The sequence below is a fragment of the Acartia tonsa genome, chromosome 8 (assembly GCF_053477335.1).
Source record: "Acartia tonsa isolate MP-2025a chromosome 8, ASM5347733v1, whole genome shotgun sequence".
In the NCBI taxonomy this organism is placed as follows: domain Eukaryota; kingdom Metazoa; phylum Arthropoda; class Copepoda; order Calanoida; family Acartiidae; genus Acartia; species Acartia tonsa.
Genome location: NC_137267.1, coordinates 41,287,239 through 41,306,736, shown reverse-complemented (window position 1 = coordinate 41,306,736; position 19,498 = coordinate 41,287,239). Strand labels below are relative to the sequence as shown.

General features: G+C 32.9%; 1 protein-coding gene across 1 annotated transcript in view; it reads right to left on the bottom strand.

The window, feature by feature from the left end:
* LOC145326969 (uncharacterized) overlaps positions 1-19,498 on the bottom strand; it is a 60,397-nt gene that overhangs the window by 21,679 nt on the left and 19,220 nt on the right. The window contains exons 5-7 of the mRNA XM_080170434.1: positions 16,033-16,092; positions 14,110-14,213; positions 13,794-13,904 (exon numbers count right to left, since the gene is read on the bottom strand). Of these exons, the coding sequence (XP_080026560.1) occupies positions 13,794-13,904; positions 14,110-14,213; positions 16,033-16,092 (275 nt within the window). The remainder of the gene's footprint in view (positions 1-13,793; positions 13,905-14,109; positions 14,214-16,032; positions 16,093-19,498) is intronic.

Below are 19,498 nucleotides of genomic sequence, written 5' to 3'. Positions count from 1 at the left end.
AAAACCGCCGTTTCCCGCCGAATTTTTTTTTGCCTTTTCTCGGCGGTTTTCGGCGGTTGCGACGCCGTTTCTTCACAGTTCCATATTGTACCCCTATAAAGCAACTGCCATGCAAAGTGTCAGACCTGTAACTCTTTTTTCAGTTGAGTTCCTTTGACTTTTAGTTTTGGTTTCAAAAAGTGTCACTTTCGCCCCCCCCCCCCCTTTATTTATGCACCTCAATAAACCTTTTTTTTTCAAAGTTAAACTTTTTAGTAGATAGGTTAAGACTGGTTTGTACAACCCAATAAATAATTTTAAAAACAGTTCATGAGCCAACAAACGACAGATTACACAACCTTGGAACAAGTAAAATTTCCAGTCCAGTGTCCCCTCCCTACTTGATTTTTACAAAGCTTCATTAAATCGGAACACAGACAAGCGTGTGTACCAGTGTAATTTATGGTCCAATTGGCCCCTTACTCGCTATGTTTGTTAAAAAATATGAATCCTATAAAAATGTTTGGGTATAGTCCCTTTTGTGACAACGCCTCTTAAGGGGCGATTCATTGTATTTTCACATTAGATTTTCTCCTATTTCAAGGTTCTAACCCTGCGGAGCCAATTGCCTAACCCTGTGGGGCAATCACCTAACCTAACCTATAAAAAGCTACTGTAAAAATACGATAAATTGCCCCTTTAGAGTCGTTGTCACGGAAGGGAGTATACCCAAGTGTTTTAGTAATTATGAGACTTTACACTTTAAAGGAGAATCATATCGTTGAAGCGGTTTGGTGGATCTTTCGGTACACACAGACAGACACATAGATATCTTGTTACTTTTACATAAGATAATCAATATTTGTTTACATTCTTATTTAAAGTTTAACTTTTAGTTTTTAGAATGTTTGTCTCTGCAGATATAATTATAATGATAAATGCATATTGTCAAATGGTCACAAATAATGTGACAACCTAACCTAATATTAAAGCAGCTAATTATACCAAAACATGTTATTAAAACATAATCAAAACTGACACATTTATTGCAGATAATCTAAACTAACCTTTATATTTTATTTGTTTAGGGATGGTAATAAATCAAGGATCTTACGGGATAAGACAATAGACGATATATTGATTTACATACCCAATGATGATAATAAAATTAACCCATCAAAAGTACATGAGCAGATTGAAATTTTTTTTAATGTTAAAGCTTTGCTCATAGATATGCATCATTTAAGTTTTAAGCATAAAGCCAGAAAAATGATCTTTGTTTAATCATGATTTTAGACTATTTTTAATTAAATCAATATTGCTATTTTAATTTGCCTAAAAATTATCAGAGTAAAATGTTACAGTCGAAAGGGTCTACCTTCAATCTAGAAAAGGTTTGATTTAAAATTAAGATTTGTGACTTTATCTAATTTACTCTAAAACGTTTCTAATAGTTTATGTTTAAGGTAGGGGAAAGACAATGGCATATAAAATTATAAATTATTTTCCAGTATGGTTTCATAACCGATTAATATCCAGTGGATTAGAACTGGTTCTCAACCACTGGTTAAAAAGCATGTATCATAGCGTATTATATCCAGTTTTCTACGAATATAAAAATGTATAATCATAATATTAAAACCAGTTTTGTTAGCCGGCGTGTTTGGCATCTCAGAGCTAGTTTTAATCATATAATGCGTTCAAATGCATTGTAGAACCAGCTTTATATCTATTTCTTATAATACCAGGTTCTTAACAAGCCCCCCCCCCCCCCCCCCCATCCCCACTTCTTCATGGTTACGAATTTAATCTTGTAATACTCGTCCCATTTCCTCATAACTATACCCTACTAAATGTTTGGGTTGATATCATATTATAATATAAAAATTCCCGCAAATATAAATATTAAATAAATAAAATAAAACAAAGTAATACAATTCTAACCTTAGGATTCTTTCAAAAATTGCACTTTGATTTCTTTTTAGTTTGTTTGTTTACTATTATTTTTGATCTTTGGTAAAATGGTGATTTATGATTTAGCATTAAAAACCACGACATTTTTATATTCAAAACTTATTCATTATATTGATCATACAATGTCGAGATTATTATTGCTAAAATATCTTTCATGTAACTGCAAAAAAATCAATTGATAACTTTGTTTTCATATTTTTGTTTAAAATAACATTTACTTTTAACACAAACACATATCACACGGCTCGCTTCGTAGTTCATGCGACGAAGGTCACATATATACTAGAGTCATATTCCTCCCTTTTTTCATTCCCAACCCCCATTTATGAACAAAGGTATATCATAATCAGAGAGAAAATGTCTAAAGGGATAAGTCAATTTAAAATTCAAATATTATATGTTGTTTCAGTTTTATTATTAATTTATTATTACACTAGCGGTTACGCCCCTAGAAGCCTCTAGGGGCACTTAAGTTAGCAGTGGGAAAAGTCAACCTCATCCAATATTAAATATGAGTTTCAAAAGAATAAAAAAATAGTTTAAAACTTTCCCAGGACCTATAAGAAGCTTCACTGTAAAGGAAAACAATATCAGTTCAGCGGTTAGCAAGATCCTTTGGGACAGACAAAAAACGCTTACTACTTAGATAATAGGACTACAATGATGATAAAAACACATATTAAAAGCGAAGCTTTTCTATAATTAGGGTCGGTCCGTCCGTCCGTCACAGAAAGCTAGATCTTTTCGTTAATTTAAACAGGTTAGAATTGTCCTATCGATTCCAAACTTTGCATGATGATTCCTGTAGTAGTTAGGTACAATTTAGAAAACGTAGCAACTCTATAATCAATACCAGAATGTCCGTACGTCCATTTGAAACATGTCGATTTTTAACTTTTTTGACAACAAATTTTTGTATGTTAAAATTATCCCATTCTTCTGATTTTTTGAAAACTGATTTCTAATACAACATGGTAAAATGTTATAAGCAAAGCATCTCTTTAAACAAGTCCCAAAAATGTAAGAATGTCCTTAAACAGTCTCATCTATTTATGCAGTTTTGCAACAAATTTACTTACAATATTGTTTGTACTGATTCATTAATATTCTGCTAATTTAGTTCTGACAATCTACAATTGTTAATTGTCGTTTGTCCTTCCATTTCAGAGCTTCGCTTTTATGAATGTTGTCATCCTTGTTTAAGAAATAAACATATCAACAAATTATACAATATCAGGCAAACTTATTGTGTATATGTAAGATATTTGTATAGTAGGACTAGTAAAATACTTTTCAGTATGGATTCGAAACCGATTAATATCCGCTGGATTAGAATCGGTTCTAAATCATACTGAAAAATCATGTATCATATTATAACAAGTATTCTGCATTATTTTTAATTTTACAATTAAACATTTCTAAATCCGCGGAAAGCTGTCTATAATACGATGCGATAAATAACTATTTCAGTGTGGATACGAATCTAATTTTTCCCTCTTGATTTAATAGGTTTTGAGTCATACTGGAAAACAAGGATGACAACATCCATAAGTAGCGAAGCACAAAAATTGTGGATGGGAATACGTAGAAGTAGATTTAAAATCAATAATAGATTTATTGGAGAAAATAAACATGAAACCTTGTTTTATTTTGTATGATGAAGATGGTTAAAGTAAATTACTTACTAGATGCACATAACAATGGGAAAAAATATTTTGAAACTGTTAATGCAAAAAAGTTTTAAAATTGGACCAAAAATGCCAAAGATATGGGGAAATATATCAACATATAAAAATAGCCAAAAACCTGCTAAAAGGCAGTTTGGCCGCCATTGTTTCTTTTCATAAAACGCCAGAAATTTAATTTTAATATCTTTAACTGAAAAATTTATGAAAATTGAACCATAAACACCAAAGATATGGGTAAAAAAGTGAAAAATATAAAAATAGCCAAAAACCTGCAAAAAGGCAGTCTGACTGTCATTGTTGTTTTCTTCAAACGACAGGAAATTAAATTTTGATATCTTTAACTGAAAAAATTTCGAAAATCGGACCATAAACACCAAAGATATTGAGAAAAATGTGAAAAATATAAAAATAGCCAAAAACCTGAAAAAGGCAGTCTGACCGTCATTGTTGTTTTCTTCAAATGACGGGAAATTTAATTTTGATATCTTTAACTGAAAAAAATTTGAAAATCGGACCATAAACACCAAAGATATGGGGAAAATTTGGAAATTATAAAAAATAGCCTAAAACCTGCTATAAAGCAGTCCGACCGCCATTGATTTTTCATAGTTAATTGTGCTCCTTAATGATGGGAATGTTGTCAAAAAATTTCAGCTCTCTATCTTTTATAGGAGCCGAGAAAATCACGTTTCCCCCAATTCATTAATTACGAACGGACAGACGGACAGACGGACATTGTGAATTATAGAGTAGCTTCGCTACTAAAAATGTATCATAATGTAGACTATTATTAAAAAAAAACAGAACACTTTTTGTAGATGAAAATAATCAGTGGAAAAGTTTTGACACTACATGTTTGTACCAACCAATTCAGATTTAGTAGGCCATATCAGAGAATTCAGGATATAGAACAGGCGCACTCCGAATCCACCTTGTTAAACATGTGCGCGGCCAGCTCGGAATACATGTCCTACATCGTACAAAAATTTTTATTGGCATAAAGGTCATTACCTAAGCTTTTTAAAGTGGGGTCAAACGTCCTGACTGGTCAAGTAGTTTAGGAGCTATGGCCGTGTGAAAAATGTCCGGTTTTATTTGCCCCACCCTGTATATTCAATTTTTTCTTATTCGCTTTTGGTACTTTTATTAAAGTTTTATAATCAACAGGGACAAGACAATGGCTGATAAATTGATGTACATACCCAATGAAGATATACAAAATACCCTTTCTGTAGATTACAATTAGTGTTTGAAACCTTTGGACACTCAACTAAATGAACCAACCAATCAAAATTTAATAAAAGTCCCTAAGGCTGTTTAGCCAACGAATAAGAAAACATTTTTAATGACTTTGGGGACTAGTGTAATAAACATCACAATGTACACTCCCTCTATGAATTATTATACTTGGATTTAAATTAAATAAGAATGACATCATCCATAGTTGACAAAGCACACAAAAGTCGTACATTCTTTAAATATTGAGCAAATCAAACCCATTTCCTCACTAACAACAAGTGGATGTATCATGTTCTTTATTTGCGTTTGGGCCTGGGTTAATCCTTACATAAAAGTAACAAGATGATTTTCTGTTTGTACCAAAGAATCTAGCTGGCCACTTGACTGATATCATTCTTCTTTAAAATATGGATTCACGTAGGTCCAAGGTCCTTCCAAAAAATCGAACAGATGGACAGACAGACGGACATACAGACAGACATACAGATGGAGAGACAGACAGACATACACATAGATAGACAGACAGACAGACAGATAAATGGAATGACAGACGGATAGACAGACCGACATACATACATAATGATGGACAGACAGACAGACGGACAGAAAACAGATGGACAGAGAGACGTACAGACAGAGATATGAACAGACAGAAAAATAGATGGACAGACAGACAAACAGAAACACAGACAGATTGACAGACAGACAAACAGAATGACAGGCAGACAAACAGATAGACAGTCATACGGACAGACAGAAGAAGATAAAGATAGAAAATGTTTTAAATCTTATAATTTACAAACATATGGACAGATAGACGAACATACAGACGGAGAGACTGACAAAGAAATAGACAGAAACTAGTTTAAATCTTAAAATTTACAAACATATGGACGGACAGACAAACGTACGGACAGATGGATGGACAGGTAGACAAACAGACAGATAAATGGATAGACAGACAAACAGACAGACATACATAAGGACAGACATATGGAAAAACATACATATAGACAGACAGACGGACAGACAGATGAAAACAGGTTTAAATCTTATAATTTTCAATGTTTATATCTATTGAAAGGTGTAATATGACAGTGTGGTTTGGGGGCAAGATTCATATCTAACTCCCTCCTTATTAATGAAAAAAATCGAGAATGTCATATCCTATTTAGTGACAAGCAATTGTCCATTTAAGAATTTTAGACGATTTTTTTTATGGTATGAATGACAGAAAAGACAAATATACAGTGTTTAGATGTACACATTTTCATATGAATTATCACTGAAATTTCAGCTGTCTTCATTTAATAACAGCCGAGAAAATCACATTTCCTCACTGTTCAACAGGTGTACAGATATAAAAAGTGAATAATAGAGTAGCTTCCATACGGATGAATTACTGAGTAGCTTCATTTCTATAAATGAGATACAATAGCTAGAATAAAGACACATAGGTAAAAATCTTGATCAAACAAACTGACAAAATACCCTTTTTAGTAGCAAGGCTACTGTAAAATTCACTTTATTTGTCTGTTGTCCTGTCCATCATTAAGTCATTATGTAACAGTCACTATGGGAACACTGTGATTTTCACGGCTGTTATTTAAGGTAGACAGCTAAAATTTTTAGTGAAGATTCCAAGGCCTGTGCCCATCTGTATTCATATACATTTTATTTTTGTCTGTCTGTCACTCATGCTTGAAAATTCAAAAAATACTTATTTTTAACCCTTAACAGTTGGGGGGGGGGGGGCATTCATCACCCACCCCTCCGGTTGATTACGTGGCTTCAAAATTAGATAAAATTGTAAATAAATCTTAATTTATACAATATGTCTTTTGTGTATAAGGTAGTCACCTAATTTTTTTTTTGGCAAACACTTAGATATCAATGAGCATCTGAGAAAAGTGGTGTGTAAGGTAATCACCTAATTTTTTTTTTGGCAAACACTTAGATATCAATGAGCATCTGAGAAAAATGGTGTTATGACTGTTTGACTGCTCCATGACTGTTTTGTAGGACCAGTTTTTTGTCCAGCTTTTACTATAGACATATATCATAAATATCATGGCTTCTATTACAGCTAGAGATCAAAAAATTTTTGTGGTAAATTCTTGAGTAATAATAAAATTCTGTGAATAGTAAGGTCATTATTATTTGACCACTTCTTGATCATTTTTCAATTTCCTACCTGTAATTTTGCTTTTTGTAAGCTGCCAGGTGCCATATTTCAAAATAGCCTTAGACCAGCCCATTTTTTAAAACTAGTCTTTTGTTGTGATAAGATACAGAAAAAAATAATAATAGGTGCCGTCAAACCGCTGTAACCACCAAATATGGCAGTTTCCATTATTTGCTGTTTTTCGGCCATTGTAAAAAAAGTTAATTGTTTGTTAAAAAAATTAAAATTCCACCTAAAATTTGGTATTCCTAGCTTTAAAATTGGCAGCTCTACAGCTGTTTTAATATTTAGCGGCTGGCTGCTAAAAAGCGGCTATGGAGTGGTCGTACCGCTATAACTAGAAATAGTAATTTTCTTTAAAAATGCACATGAAGCACCAGAAATTTTTTTTTTTTGTCTCTATCTGTAACAGAAGCCAAGATAGAGGGGGGGGGGGGCCTTTTAAGGTGAGAATTGGGGCCAATCTGTAAGGGTTAACAATGTTTCAGATTTGGTAATTGCCCAGACTCTGACTTTATGTCACAACAATTGTCGTATATGACTTTTGGAAACAATGTGTCAGATATGGTAATTGCCCCAACTCTGACTCTATGTCACTAAAAGTCATATATGACATTTGGTAACAATGTGTCAGATTATATAATTTCCTCAACTCTGACTCTATGTTACTAAATATCATATATGACTTTTGGTGATATTGTGTCAGATTAGGTAATTTTCACAACTCTGACTCTATGTCACTAAATGTCATATCTGACTTTTAGCAACAATGTGTCAGATTAGGTAATTTTCTCAACTCTGACTCTATTTCACTAAATGTCATATATGACTTTTGGCAATAATGTGTCAGATTAGGTAATTTCCCTAACTCTGACTCTTTGTCACAAAATGTCATATATGACTTTTAGTAATATTGTGTCAGATTAGGTAATTTCCCCAACTCTGACTCTGTGTCACTAAATGTCATATATGACTTTAAGTGATATTGTGTCAGATTAGGTAATTTTCTCAACTCTGACTCTATTTCACTAAATGTCATATTTGACTTTTGGCAATAATGTGTCAGATTAGGTAATTTCCCCAACTCTGACTCTATGTCACTAAATGTCATATATGACTTTTAGTGATATTGTGTCAGATTAGGTAATTTTCTCAACTCTGACTCTATTTCACTTAATGTCATATATGACTTTTGGCAATAATGTGTCAGATTAGGTAATTTCCCCAACTCTGACTCTATGTCACTAAATGTCATATATAACTTTTTGTAAAATTGTGTCAGATTAGGTAATTTCCCCAACTCTGACTCTATGTCACTAAATGTCATATATGACTTTTAGTGATATTGTGTCAGATTAGGTAATTTCCCCAACTCTGACTCTATGTCACTAAATGTCATATATGACTTTTAGTGATATTGTGTCAGATTAGGTAATTTTCCCAACTCTGACTCTATTTCACTAAATGTCATATATGACTTTTGGCAATAATGTGTCAGATTAGGTAATTTCCCCAACTCTGACTCTATGTCACTAAATGTCATATATGACTTTTAGTAACATTGTGTCAGATTAGGTAATTTCCCCAACTCTAACTCTATTTCACTAAATGTCATATATGACTTTTGGCAATAATGTGTCAGATTAGGTAATTTCCCCAACTCTGACTCTATGTCACTAAATGTCATATATGACTTTTGGCAATAATGTGTCAGATTAGGTAATTTCCTCAACTCTGACTCTATGTCACTAAATGTCATATATGACTTTTAGTGATATTGTTTCAGATTAGGTAATTTCCCCAACTCTGACTCTATGTCACTAAATGTCATATATGACTTTTAGTGATATTGTGTCAGATTAGGTAATTTTCTCAACTCTGACTCTATTTCACTAAATGTCATATATGACTTTTGGCAATAATGTGTCAGATTAGGTAATTTCCCCAACTCTGACTCTATGTCACTAAATGTCATATATGACTTTTAGTAACATTGTGTCAGATTAGGTAATTTCCCCAACTCTGACTCTATGTCACTAAATGTCATATATGACTTTTAGTGATATTGTGTCAGATTAGGTAATTTCCCCAACTCTGACTCTATGTCACTAAATGTCATATATGACTTTTAGTGATATTGTGTCAGATTAGGTAATTTCCCCAACTCTGACTCTATGTCACTAAATGTCATATATGACTTTTAGTGATATTGTGTCAGATTAGGTAATTTTCTCAACTCTGACTCTATTTCACTAAATGTCATATATGACTTTTAGTGATATTGTGTCAGATTAGGTAATTTCCCAAACTCTGACTCTATTTCACTAAATGTCATATCTGACTTTTGTTAACAATGTGTCAGATATGGTAATTGCCCCAACTCTGACTCTATGTCACTAAAAGTCATATATGACATTTGGTAACAATGTGTCAGATTATATAATTTCCTCAACTCTGACTCTATGTTACTAAATATCATATATGACTTTTGGTGATATTGTGTCAGATTAGGTAATTTTCACAACTCTGACTCTATGTCACTAAATGTCATATCTGACTTTTAGCAACAATGTGTAAGATTAGGTAATTTTCTCAACTCTGACTCTATTTCACTAAATGTCATATATGACTTTTGGCAATAATGTGTCAGATTAGGTAATTTCCCTAACTCTGACTCTTTGTCACAAAATGTCATATATGACTTTTAGTAATATTGTGTCAGATTAGGTAATTTCCCCAACTCTGACTCTATGTCACTAAATGTCATATATGACTTTTAGTGATATTGTGTCAGATTAGGTAATTTTCTCAACTCTGACTCTATTTCACTAAATGTCATATTTGACTTTTGGCAATAATGTGTCAGATTAGGTAATTTCCCCAACTCTGACTCTATGTCACTAAATGTCATATATGACTTTTAGTGATATTGTGTCAGATTAGGTAATTTTCTCAACTCTGACTCTATTTCACTAAATGTCATATATGACTTTTGGCAATAATGTGTCAGATTAGGTAATTTCCCCAACTCTGACTCTATGTCACTAAATGTCATATATAACTTTTAGTAAAATTGTGTCAGATTAGGTAATTTCCCCAACTCTGACTCTATGTCACTAAATGTCATATATGACTTTTAGTGATATTGTGTCAGATTAGGTAATTTTCCCAACTCTGACTCTATTTCACTAAATGTCATATATGACTTTTGGCAATAATGTGTCAGATTAGGTAATTTCCCCAACTCTGACTCTATGTCACTAAATGTCATATATGACTTTTAGTAACATTGTGTCAGATTAGGTAATTTCCCCAACTCTGACTCTATTTCACTAAATGTCATATATGACTTTTGGCAATAATGTGTCAGATTAGATAATTTCCTCAACTCTGACTCTATGTCACTAAATGTCATATATGACTTTTAGTGATATTGTTTCAGATTAGGTAATTTCCCCAACTCTGACTCTATGTCACTAAATGTCATATATGACTTTTAGTGATATTGTGTCAGATTAGGTAATTTTCTCAACTCTGACTCTATTTCACTAAATGTCATATATGACTTTTGGCAATAATGTGTCAGATTAGGTAATTTCCCCAACTCTGACTCTATGTCACTAAATGTCATATATGACTTTTAGTGATATTGTGTCAGATTAGGTAATTTCCCCAACTCTGACTCTATGTCACTAAATGTCATATATGACTTTTAGTGATATTGTGTCAGATTAGGTAATTTTCTCAACTCTGACTCTATTTCACTAAATGTCATATATGACATTTGGCAATAATGTGTCAGATTAGGTAATTTCCCCAACTCTGACTCTATGTCACTAAATGTCATATATGACTTTTGGTGATATTGTGTCAGATTTGTTTGCATTGCCAAAAATGAGAAAATAACCTGACATAATGTCACTAAATTTCAGATTGAAATCTGAACTTTGGTCAAATTTTGTCATATCTGAACTTTGGTAACAAAGAGTCATATTGAGACAGATTTAAATCTGAAATCTAGTGACTGTGGATTTCTAATCTGACCGAAAAGGGGTAAAAACTACTAGGGTACTATTCAATATCCCAAAAAAAAGAGATATAAATACCTCTATAGTATTGAACACATAAATATAATATAAAAATTACTTTTGTATATAAAGTGGATTATAAGAAATAAATAATCAATATTTTATATATAGAGAGTCATCAACTGATTTTTATTATTTCTTAGCAAAATAATCAAAACGGCGTTTATGGATATATAATGCATAACAAATATATCCAGGGCTTATTAAGGAAAAAAGTAAGATATTCTTTGTATGGTGCTTAGCTGTTCGATCTATTCAGGAGACTTTCATACGTTATATCTTAACCCCCCCCCCCCCTCCAACTTCTACAGCCTAGAGGCAAATCTTTAATAAATTAAAAATAAAATATTAATAAAATAAACATCAGGTCCTATGGTTCCATAATTTTCAGGGAAGTTTAGTAATAGAACCTCCTCCACCATAAAAATAACAGGGACGTATAGACTTTCTGGTAGCGATTATTGAGTTGCTACGCTTTCTTAATTGTACCGAACTGTTATAAGAATCATCATGCAAAGTTTTAAATCGATAAGACAATTCTAAATCAACGAAAAGAGCTAACCTCTACGGACGGACAGACCGACCCTAATTATAGAAAATCTTAGCTTATAAAAATAATATTACTGACCCATCAACCCTAGAGGCGAAGTGACTAGCTTAAATACATAGACAAAATTGATGCATTATCTAATATATTTTTATAAATAAATAATATGAACATCAAGTAACAAGGCCATGCTATCAATAAAATATAAACATACGAGGATAATAACATCCCAAATAATAGTTTTATGCATTATATTTCAAGTTGAAGCAAGTTCATCCATCCATAGGGTAAAATTAAGGATCTTAAGGGATAAGACAATGATTGATAAATTGAAAAATCCTAAATGATTGCAGACAAATTTAATTCTCTGTAGACTAAAATTATTGGTCGGAAAGTTTGGACAATACTAGTTAAAATTAAAATAAATTAAAATACCCAAAATTTAGGAGTCTAAGAATAAGATAACATGATTATACAACTTTGGGTACCAGTATATTTTATAGTCCAATATCCCCTCCCATCCCGGGGTTAAATTCATGTGAATGTAGGATATTTAAATTGTTTTAAAATTTTTAGGTTAATCTAAAAAACACAGGTAGGTTTTTTTATTTATTTGTGGGGACTTATTTATATTGTATTAAGTTATAGAGCATCTATTATGCTCTGATAATCATAATGATAGGTATATCTAAAATCATACATTCATTCATTTACGGGGACTTTAAATTGTATTAAGTTATAGAGCATCTATTATGCTCTGATAATGATAGACTAATACATTGATATTCAAATTCATAAATAATTCTACATACGTCTTATATAAGTGTTTATAGATTACAACCAAAATCTATTATTCTTAATAGTTTCTTAGAATTTTTAGATTCAGTAAAATAGACAAACGTAATATAAAATGAACTCCACGCTAGTACCTAGTGTTTTATTTAAGCCATTCTTTATTTATAATTAATGTCTGCGCTCCTAGCATCTAGGGGATCTATATTCGAATTGAAATGGAAGGGAAGATAGTCTAAAACCATTCCCAGGCTTATTATAAATCAAATAGCATAAAACCATCCCGAGACCTATAATAACCTTTTTCTGTGAACAAGGATCATATCAGTTCAGCGTTTATCGATTTCCGTTGCTACAGACAAAACAGTTTACTACTTTATATGATAGGGTTATAGCCCCATAATCCAATGGACTATGAGCAGCCAATACAACAACAACATAGCCCCATAATCCAAGAGTTATAATTAAGGAAGCATAAAATTCATGACAAAATTTAAATATGGCTACATTTCTTGCAGAAAACAACTTAACTAGGTAATAAACAGAGATGGTTTATTAATAATTCAACTGGCTTACCATTACCTAATCAATATGACTTTATCTCTCTACTCATATCATTATCATTCATTTTATCACATGATAATTCAGCTAAAGAGGAGTATGCACGAACGAGAGCAAGTGATTCCAAGCACCTTCCAGCAATGATTCTATATTTTTTTTATGAATATACTAGGGTTATGTTTAATATCGTGATATCAATTTTAAAAAATAAGTTTCATCATGGTTTTATATGAAAAAACTTTGAAATGTTAAGACATTTTTTGGCTATATATCATCAAATGTTTTGATGAGTTCAAACTGCTGTGACCAAAAGTAAACTTTTAAATTTTAATTTAGAAAATGGTATAGTAACATGTTAACAATTTTATTAGTGTCTTTTCATAATTTACTGCATTAATTATGTTTTGGCGTGTTATTTTATTTGAACCATTGACCTCAACAATACATTTGATGACATAAAAAGCTTAGCATTTCAAAGTTTTATTCATAGAAAACCTTGGTAAAACTTATTTTTTTTGGTTGGTAATATATCAAACATAATTCTAGTATATTCAAAGAAAAATATTTAGAATCACTTCTGGAAGGTGTCTGGAATCACTTGCTCTCGTTCTTGCATAATCCCGTTCTCTTCTACTTTGATTAATTTATTTCTCTATGTAAACTAGTAACTTATTATCTTTCTCAGAGCTTGTGAAACTTTCATTTTAAAGTGGTCTTTGAATTTAGATAAAAACAGTTACCTAAAGTCCAACTCAGGACATGAAATCTTCCCCTTGCATGGATCAAACCCGCAGGGAAGTTCTGATTCATCATCTGCCATTGGACAATCTGGTTTTCCATCACATCTATACCTGGAATGTAAGGGATACATTAATGGAAGTTAAAATGTATTCATAGTTTCTTAGTGTTTAGACCTATGAAGAAGGGCGAGACACTTTTGTCAGCCTAAGCTCCACGCTAAAGTAAATTATGACTTTATATGCGGTTAAATGTTTAGATATCACAAATAACAAAAGCTGAACAAATCGGGGTATATTTTTCTGGAAAAAATATTACCTTTTAGGAATACAGTAAGGTTTGCTAGGGCTTGTTCCATTACAATTATAAAATCCAGGCTGACAGTTACCCCAGTCAGGCTCTACCAGCACCCGTACACTCTCCTAGATAGATAGATAGATAATGTTAGCTAGGGCTTGTTCCATTAAAATTATAAAATCCAGGCTGAAAGTTACCCCAGTCAGGCTCTACTAGCACCAGCACACTCTCCTAGATAGATAGATAATGTTAGCTAGTGCATGTTCCATTAAAATTATAAAATCCAGGCCCTACTAACACCCGTACACTCTCCTAGATAGATAGATAATTATATATACAGGGTGCGCCACATAAAACCGGACTTTTTCTAAATTGTAAACAAATGAACATAATATCGTCAATTTTAAAGATTTTATTAAATTTTAAAAACTGGCAAGCAAACTAGGTATATGAATATTAGATCATTGAATAAAATCGCCGCCAGCATCAATCACCGCCTCTACCCTCCTCCTCAACCGCCGGCAGTCCCAGGGCAAAATGTACCTGTCCAAGCTGGCGAAGTTCTCCTTGATAGTGGCAATGAGGGAGGTCTTTGTGGTATGAGCATGTCTATTGGTGCATGCTTCAAAGTAGCTCCAGGTCCAAAAGTCCATTGAATGAAGATCGGGCTGCTGGGAGGCCACATTTCCTTAGGATTGTGAGTAACCGCAAGATCCAAATTCACCCAACTTTAAGCTACCCTTTGACACGGAGGCCTTTATTTGAACCACAGTTGAGCTAGAACGATGTTCTATACCTTTTTGGAAATGGCACGAAGATTAAGATAGGGTTGTCAGCGCAATTCATAGTCTAAAATGAGTTTTTAAGTTCCATATGGGTCTTTAACGTCGAGAACCGAGAAATTTTCACGATTTTTGACGTTTTGGACATCTCTAAATCTGCCACGTTTCACTTTGCCGGAGTACTTCAGCCAAGCCATTTTAGATAGAGAGCTCTAGTCTTTTCTAGTGTCTTACTTATGTATCTAACAGTATCCTCAGCAAGTTGCATAACTCTACCTCATCTACAGATAGGCTGAGGTCTGATTTAGTGGGACCTAGTCGAGAATCCAGATTATATCACCAGCGCATTTCGAATCTGCCTTGTTGAACATAAGCGCGTCCAGCTCGGAGTACGATCCCATCTTCGTCCAAAGATTTCTTTGTGCTAAAAGGTCATTACCTAAGCTTTTTATAGTGGGGTCAAACGTCCTGATTGGTCAAGTAGTTATGACGCTATGACCGTTTTAAAAAAGTCCGGTTTTATGTGGCGCACCCTGTATATAGATAATGTTAGCTAGGGCTTGTTCCATTACAATTATAAAATCCAGGCTGACAGTTACCCCAGTCAGGCTCTACTAGAACCCGTACACTCTCCTAGATAGATAGATAGATAGATAGATAAATAGATTGATAGATGGGAAAATGTATATTAAAATGAAGAAAAAAAAGTTTTGTTAACATTATGTTGCCGACGGCCCCGGCTTACAGAACTGGTTTTAATTTTTAGATTTTTGTTTTATTATTCGTAGAAAATTGTTTGCAATACAATGCTATTCCTGATTTTTAAGTATGGCTGGGAACCGGTCATCATTAAACGGATAATAATCCGGTTTAAGTAATTTTTGAAATATTTTTACAAAAATAAAGTCTTAAGACAGTATACAGGGCTTGGCAGCCGTCATTTTAAGTGCTACTTAGCTCCAAATTGTTTAAAATTGCACAGCTGTATTGATTTTTGACACTAAGTCGCGAGCGATTACAATGCTGGGCTGCTCCGTCTACAGCTTATCCAAATATTTTTGTATTGGCTATGTATATTCTTACGGCAGATTCAAAATGCTAGAAAAAATGCCACTGTCGAGCCCTGTATAATGAATAGGCTATAAATAGATTGATTACTAACCTTTTGTAAATGTTCTCCCTTATGGCTAACCGCTTCACAATGATAGGTACCGGAATCAACCTAAAAAGATATACAATACATCTTAGATATCTAGATTCATAATTTTTCTGGTCGTGTTTTCTTCACGAATTCACACTATACCTCTTTAAATCAACTGCCATGCCAAATTTCAGAGCTGTAACTTTTTTTTAGTTAAGTTTATTTGAGTTTCAAAGAGTGTCTAATCCGCCTCCCTCAATTTGTGAATTTTCCATAAAACACCTTTATAATTGAAAGAGAGGATTCTATTATTGATTTTTAACTTACATAATAATAATGGTTTATTATTTATTCCTTGAATAAAATATTTATATCTTTCTAAAAAAAAGTATTAGTATTTTTATAGCCAAACAAATTCTATTTCACAAAAACAATTTTATTCGGTTTTGTTCTCTAAAAAAAATCTGAGTTGAAGAAAAAATAAGCTTCTTTCTGCCAAAGGACATTATTAGGTATATTACAAAATTACCCCTTAGTAGACTATAACCATTGGTTGAATAGTTTGGTTACTTAACCAACCAAACAAAATTTAATAGCAGTACCCAAAGTATTAAAGATAACGAATAATACAAGTGTAATTTAAAATATCTTCTTACTCCCTGGAAACACATCAAGAAAATTTTTTCTAGTGTGGTTTCGAAACCGATTAATATCCGCAGGATTAGAACCGAATCTCACAGCAATACCGAAAAATCATGTGTAGCATCGTATTACATACAATTTTCCACGAATATTAAAATAAAATCATAAAATTAATATCAGTTTTGTTGACCATGGCTGCTTTTAATCTAATATATTTTTATTTCAATATCCGCGGAAAGCTGTCTATAATACGATGCGGTAAAAAACTAATATAAATCTTTAAAATTTGATCCTTCATATGTTTATTAAAAATTTCATAATATCTGCTTGGAATTTTGGTTGAACAAATTCCAATAAAATTTTGATTTTTATTAAACAGGGCATCTTTAAATCTGACAAAAATATTCTTTTACTTTATTAGCAAATCTGTTTAGAACCCAAATTTTCAAACTCTTTCTCTCATTCAATGGCTTAAAACTTTCGGTACTTTTATCAAATATTGAATGGTTGGAACGAAAAGACGTATTCTTCAAAAGAGGTAATTGTATCTATCGTTTTTGGGGGTGTACTTAGTAAATTTTCTTATCCCTTAAGATCCTCAAAATAAGAAATGTATGCTCATTTTCATTTTCTACTATCAACCATTATAGAATCGTACCTAACCCTTTATCTTTTTTTTGGTTCATACGAATCAGATAAATTCCTCGATTATAAAATATTTTCTTAGAATTATAATTCTCTGTTACATGAATATTAGATAAGATAAGATAAGATAAGATTTATTTTCCTCAAAGGTACAACATATTTTATTAGATATATATCATACGTTAAGTTACTATGCTTTGATTGGTTTGATTCTTCTTTTTTGTATGTTTGGTGCAGGTTTGATAGCAATATACATAATAACTATTATTAAGTACCTAGCATGGAATTGGCCGAACTTCGTCTCCACCTAGTTGCCAGGCCAGTTCGAATATGATAAAAATAACATTTTTACAAGAAAAATTCCATGCAACATTGTACCAGATAGTTGGCATAACCCATTTAGGGTTGTGGAGCCACTGGTGTACTTTGACGCTTGCCAAGCCGATACAATGTTATATGTGCAAATAAATAATAAATAATCTTAACAATGATATAATACAATATCTTGCTGTGTATTTCAGACATCCTCCTACTATCAGTTGCAACTTCTCCAAGCATAAATTCGGAACAATTAGGGAACCAAAACCTTCAAAAGAAGTCGCTATTCCCGTTGTGATCCCTTTTCAGCTCTACCTAGACAGTTTCCTTTGTAACAAATTATTTTCATTATAGAGTGGAGTTATGTCCGGGTCTAAGGACATCTCCACACCAATAATTACAGGATAACGATAAATATCGCGACAACGCTGGTCCAATCCAAAAATCCAAAAATAAAATAAGATACTCTAATATATAACTTATCATGTACCTAAGTGAACAAGGTGTAATGATTGGTTTCGATTCCTACGGAATCTGATTTTTGTTTCTTGAGAATGGATATAATAATCCTCTGATGTACAAATGTACAAAATAAAAATAGGTCATGTGCGATTCCTACGGAATCTGATTTTGGTATTTTGAGATAATGGGAATGTATCCCTAGATGTGTAAGGTTCGATTCCTCCGGAATCTGATTTTTATGTTTTGAGAACTGGTCACAGCATAGCTGTGAATGGGGCATCAATATGAGGGGGGTGGGAGAGGGGGGGGGGGGGAGGTGAGGGGAGAGTGGTTTGTGCTCGAAAAAACGTTTACATTAATCCATTAATCTCACTTTTTGAGAGGGAAGGGTAAAAGTGGGTCATGGTAAGATAAAAGATAAAAAGAAGGTGGCGTGCTATTGCGCGCACAATTTTATCATAGCTTAGCTTTTAGTGGAGTTTTAATCTTACTGTTGTTTAGGCACGAAAATGTTTGGAGAGGAAGAATACCAACAAATGTGGCAGCCGCTACGCAATAGATTGACAATAACATATCAACGACTTCTCAATATAGTTAATGGTGACAATGTCAGTGAGGAAGTGCGTCGTGAGGTAGCCCGTCTACTATACCATCAAGGTTATCTAGAAACCGAGTTGGCACTCACTCTGTACAACCCAAACAAGGACTCTGAGTATCATGAAACTAAATTAGGTGAAATTGCTCAGCGGATAACTACACAAGAGGGGGCCTGTCTCCAACTGTAGCTCCAGAAAGTGGCCATTACCGGTCGGGACCAGTTATGGTCAAGTTCTCTGCGACTTCATATACAAGATATCCGCAAAAATATCCGCGAAAACATCCGCAAACATCCACAAAATACAACAATAATCAACAGAAAAAAAACTGCAAAATCGTTACAAGATGTGTCTGATATGGCTATATAAAAAAAACTGTTTTGTGAGAAATAATACTTTTAAAATTTGAAAATTTTGAAAAAAAAAAACTTGAAAAATTTGTAAAAATATAATTTAAATTTACCATAAACTCATCGATTTGTTTTAAGTAATAAATAATAAATCCTAGATATCTTGTTATGAACTTTCTTTTTATTATTTGAAAAATGTATAAAGCAATAGGATGTCTGTTAATATGTTAATATGTTGCTATGGAATAATCTTGTATTAGCATCAAAAATAAGGATAAAAAATATAGGTTGATGAAGTGAGAGACTAGTTAATTAAGGGAGAGAAATCAAGGAAAAGGTATTGGGGAGGAGGGGGGGAAAACGAAGAGAAGAAAATGGGGCGTGGTGAGTGGTTTGTGCGCGGTCGTGGCTACCAGCCAGACAGACGGAGCGGCGCTTATCTTTTGGTATGTGCATGTATTTGGGGGGGGGGGG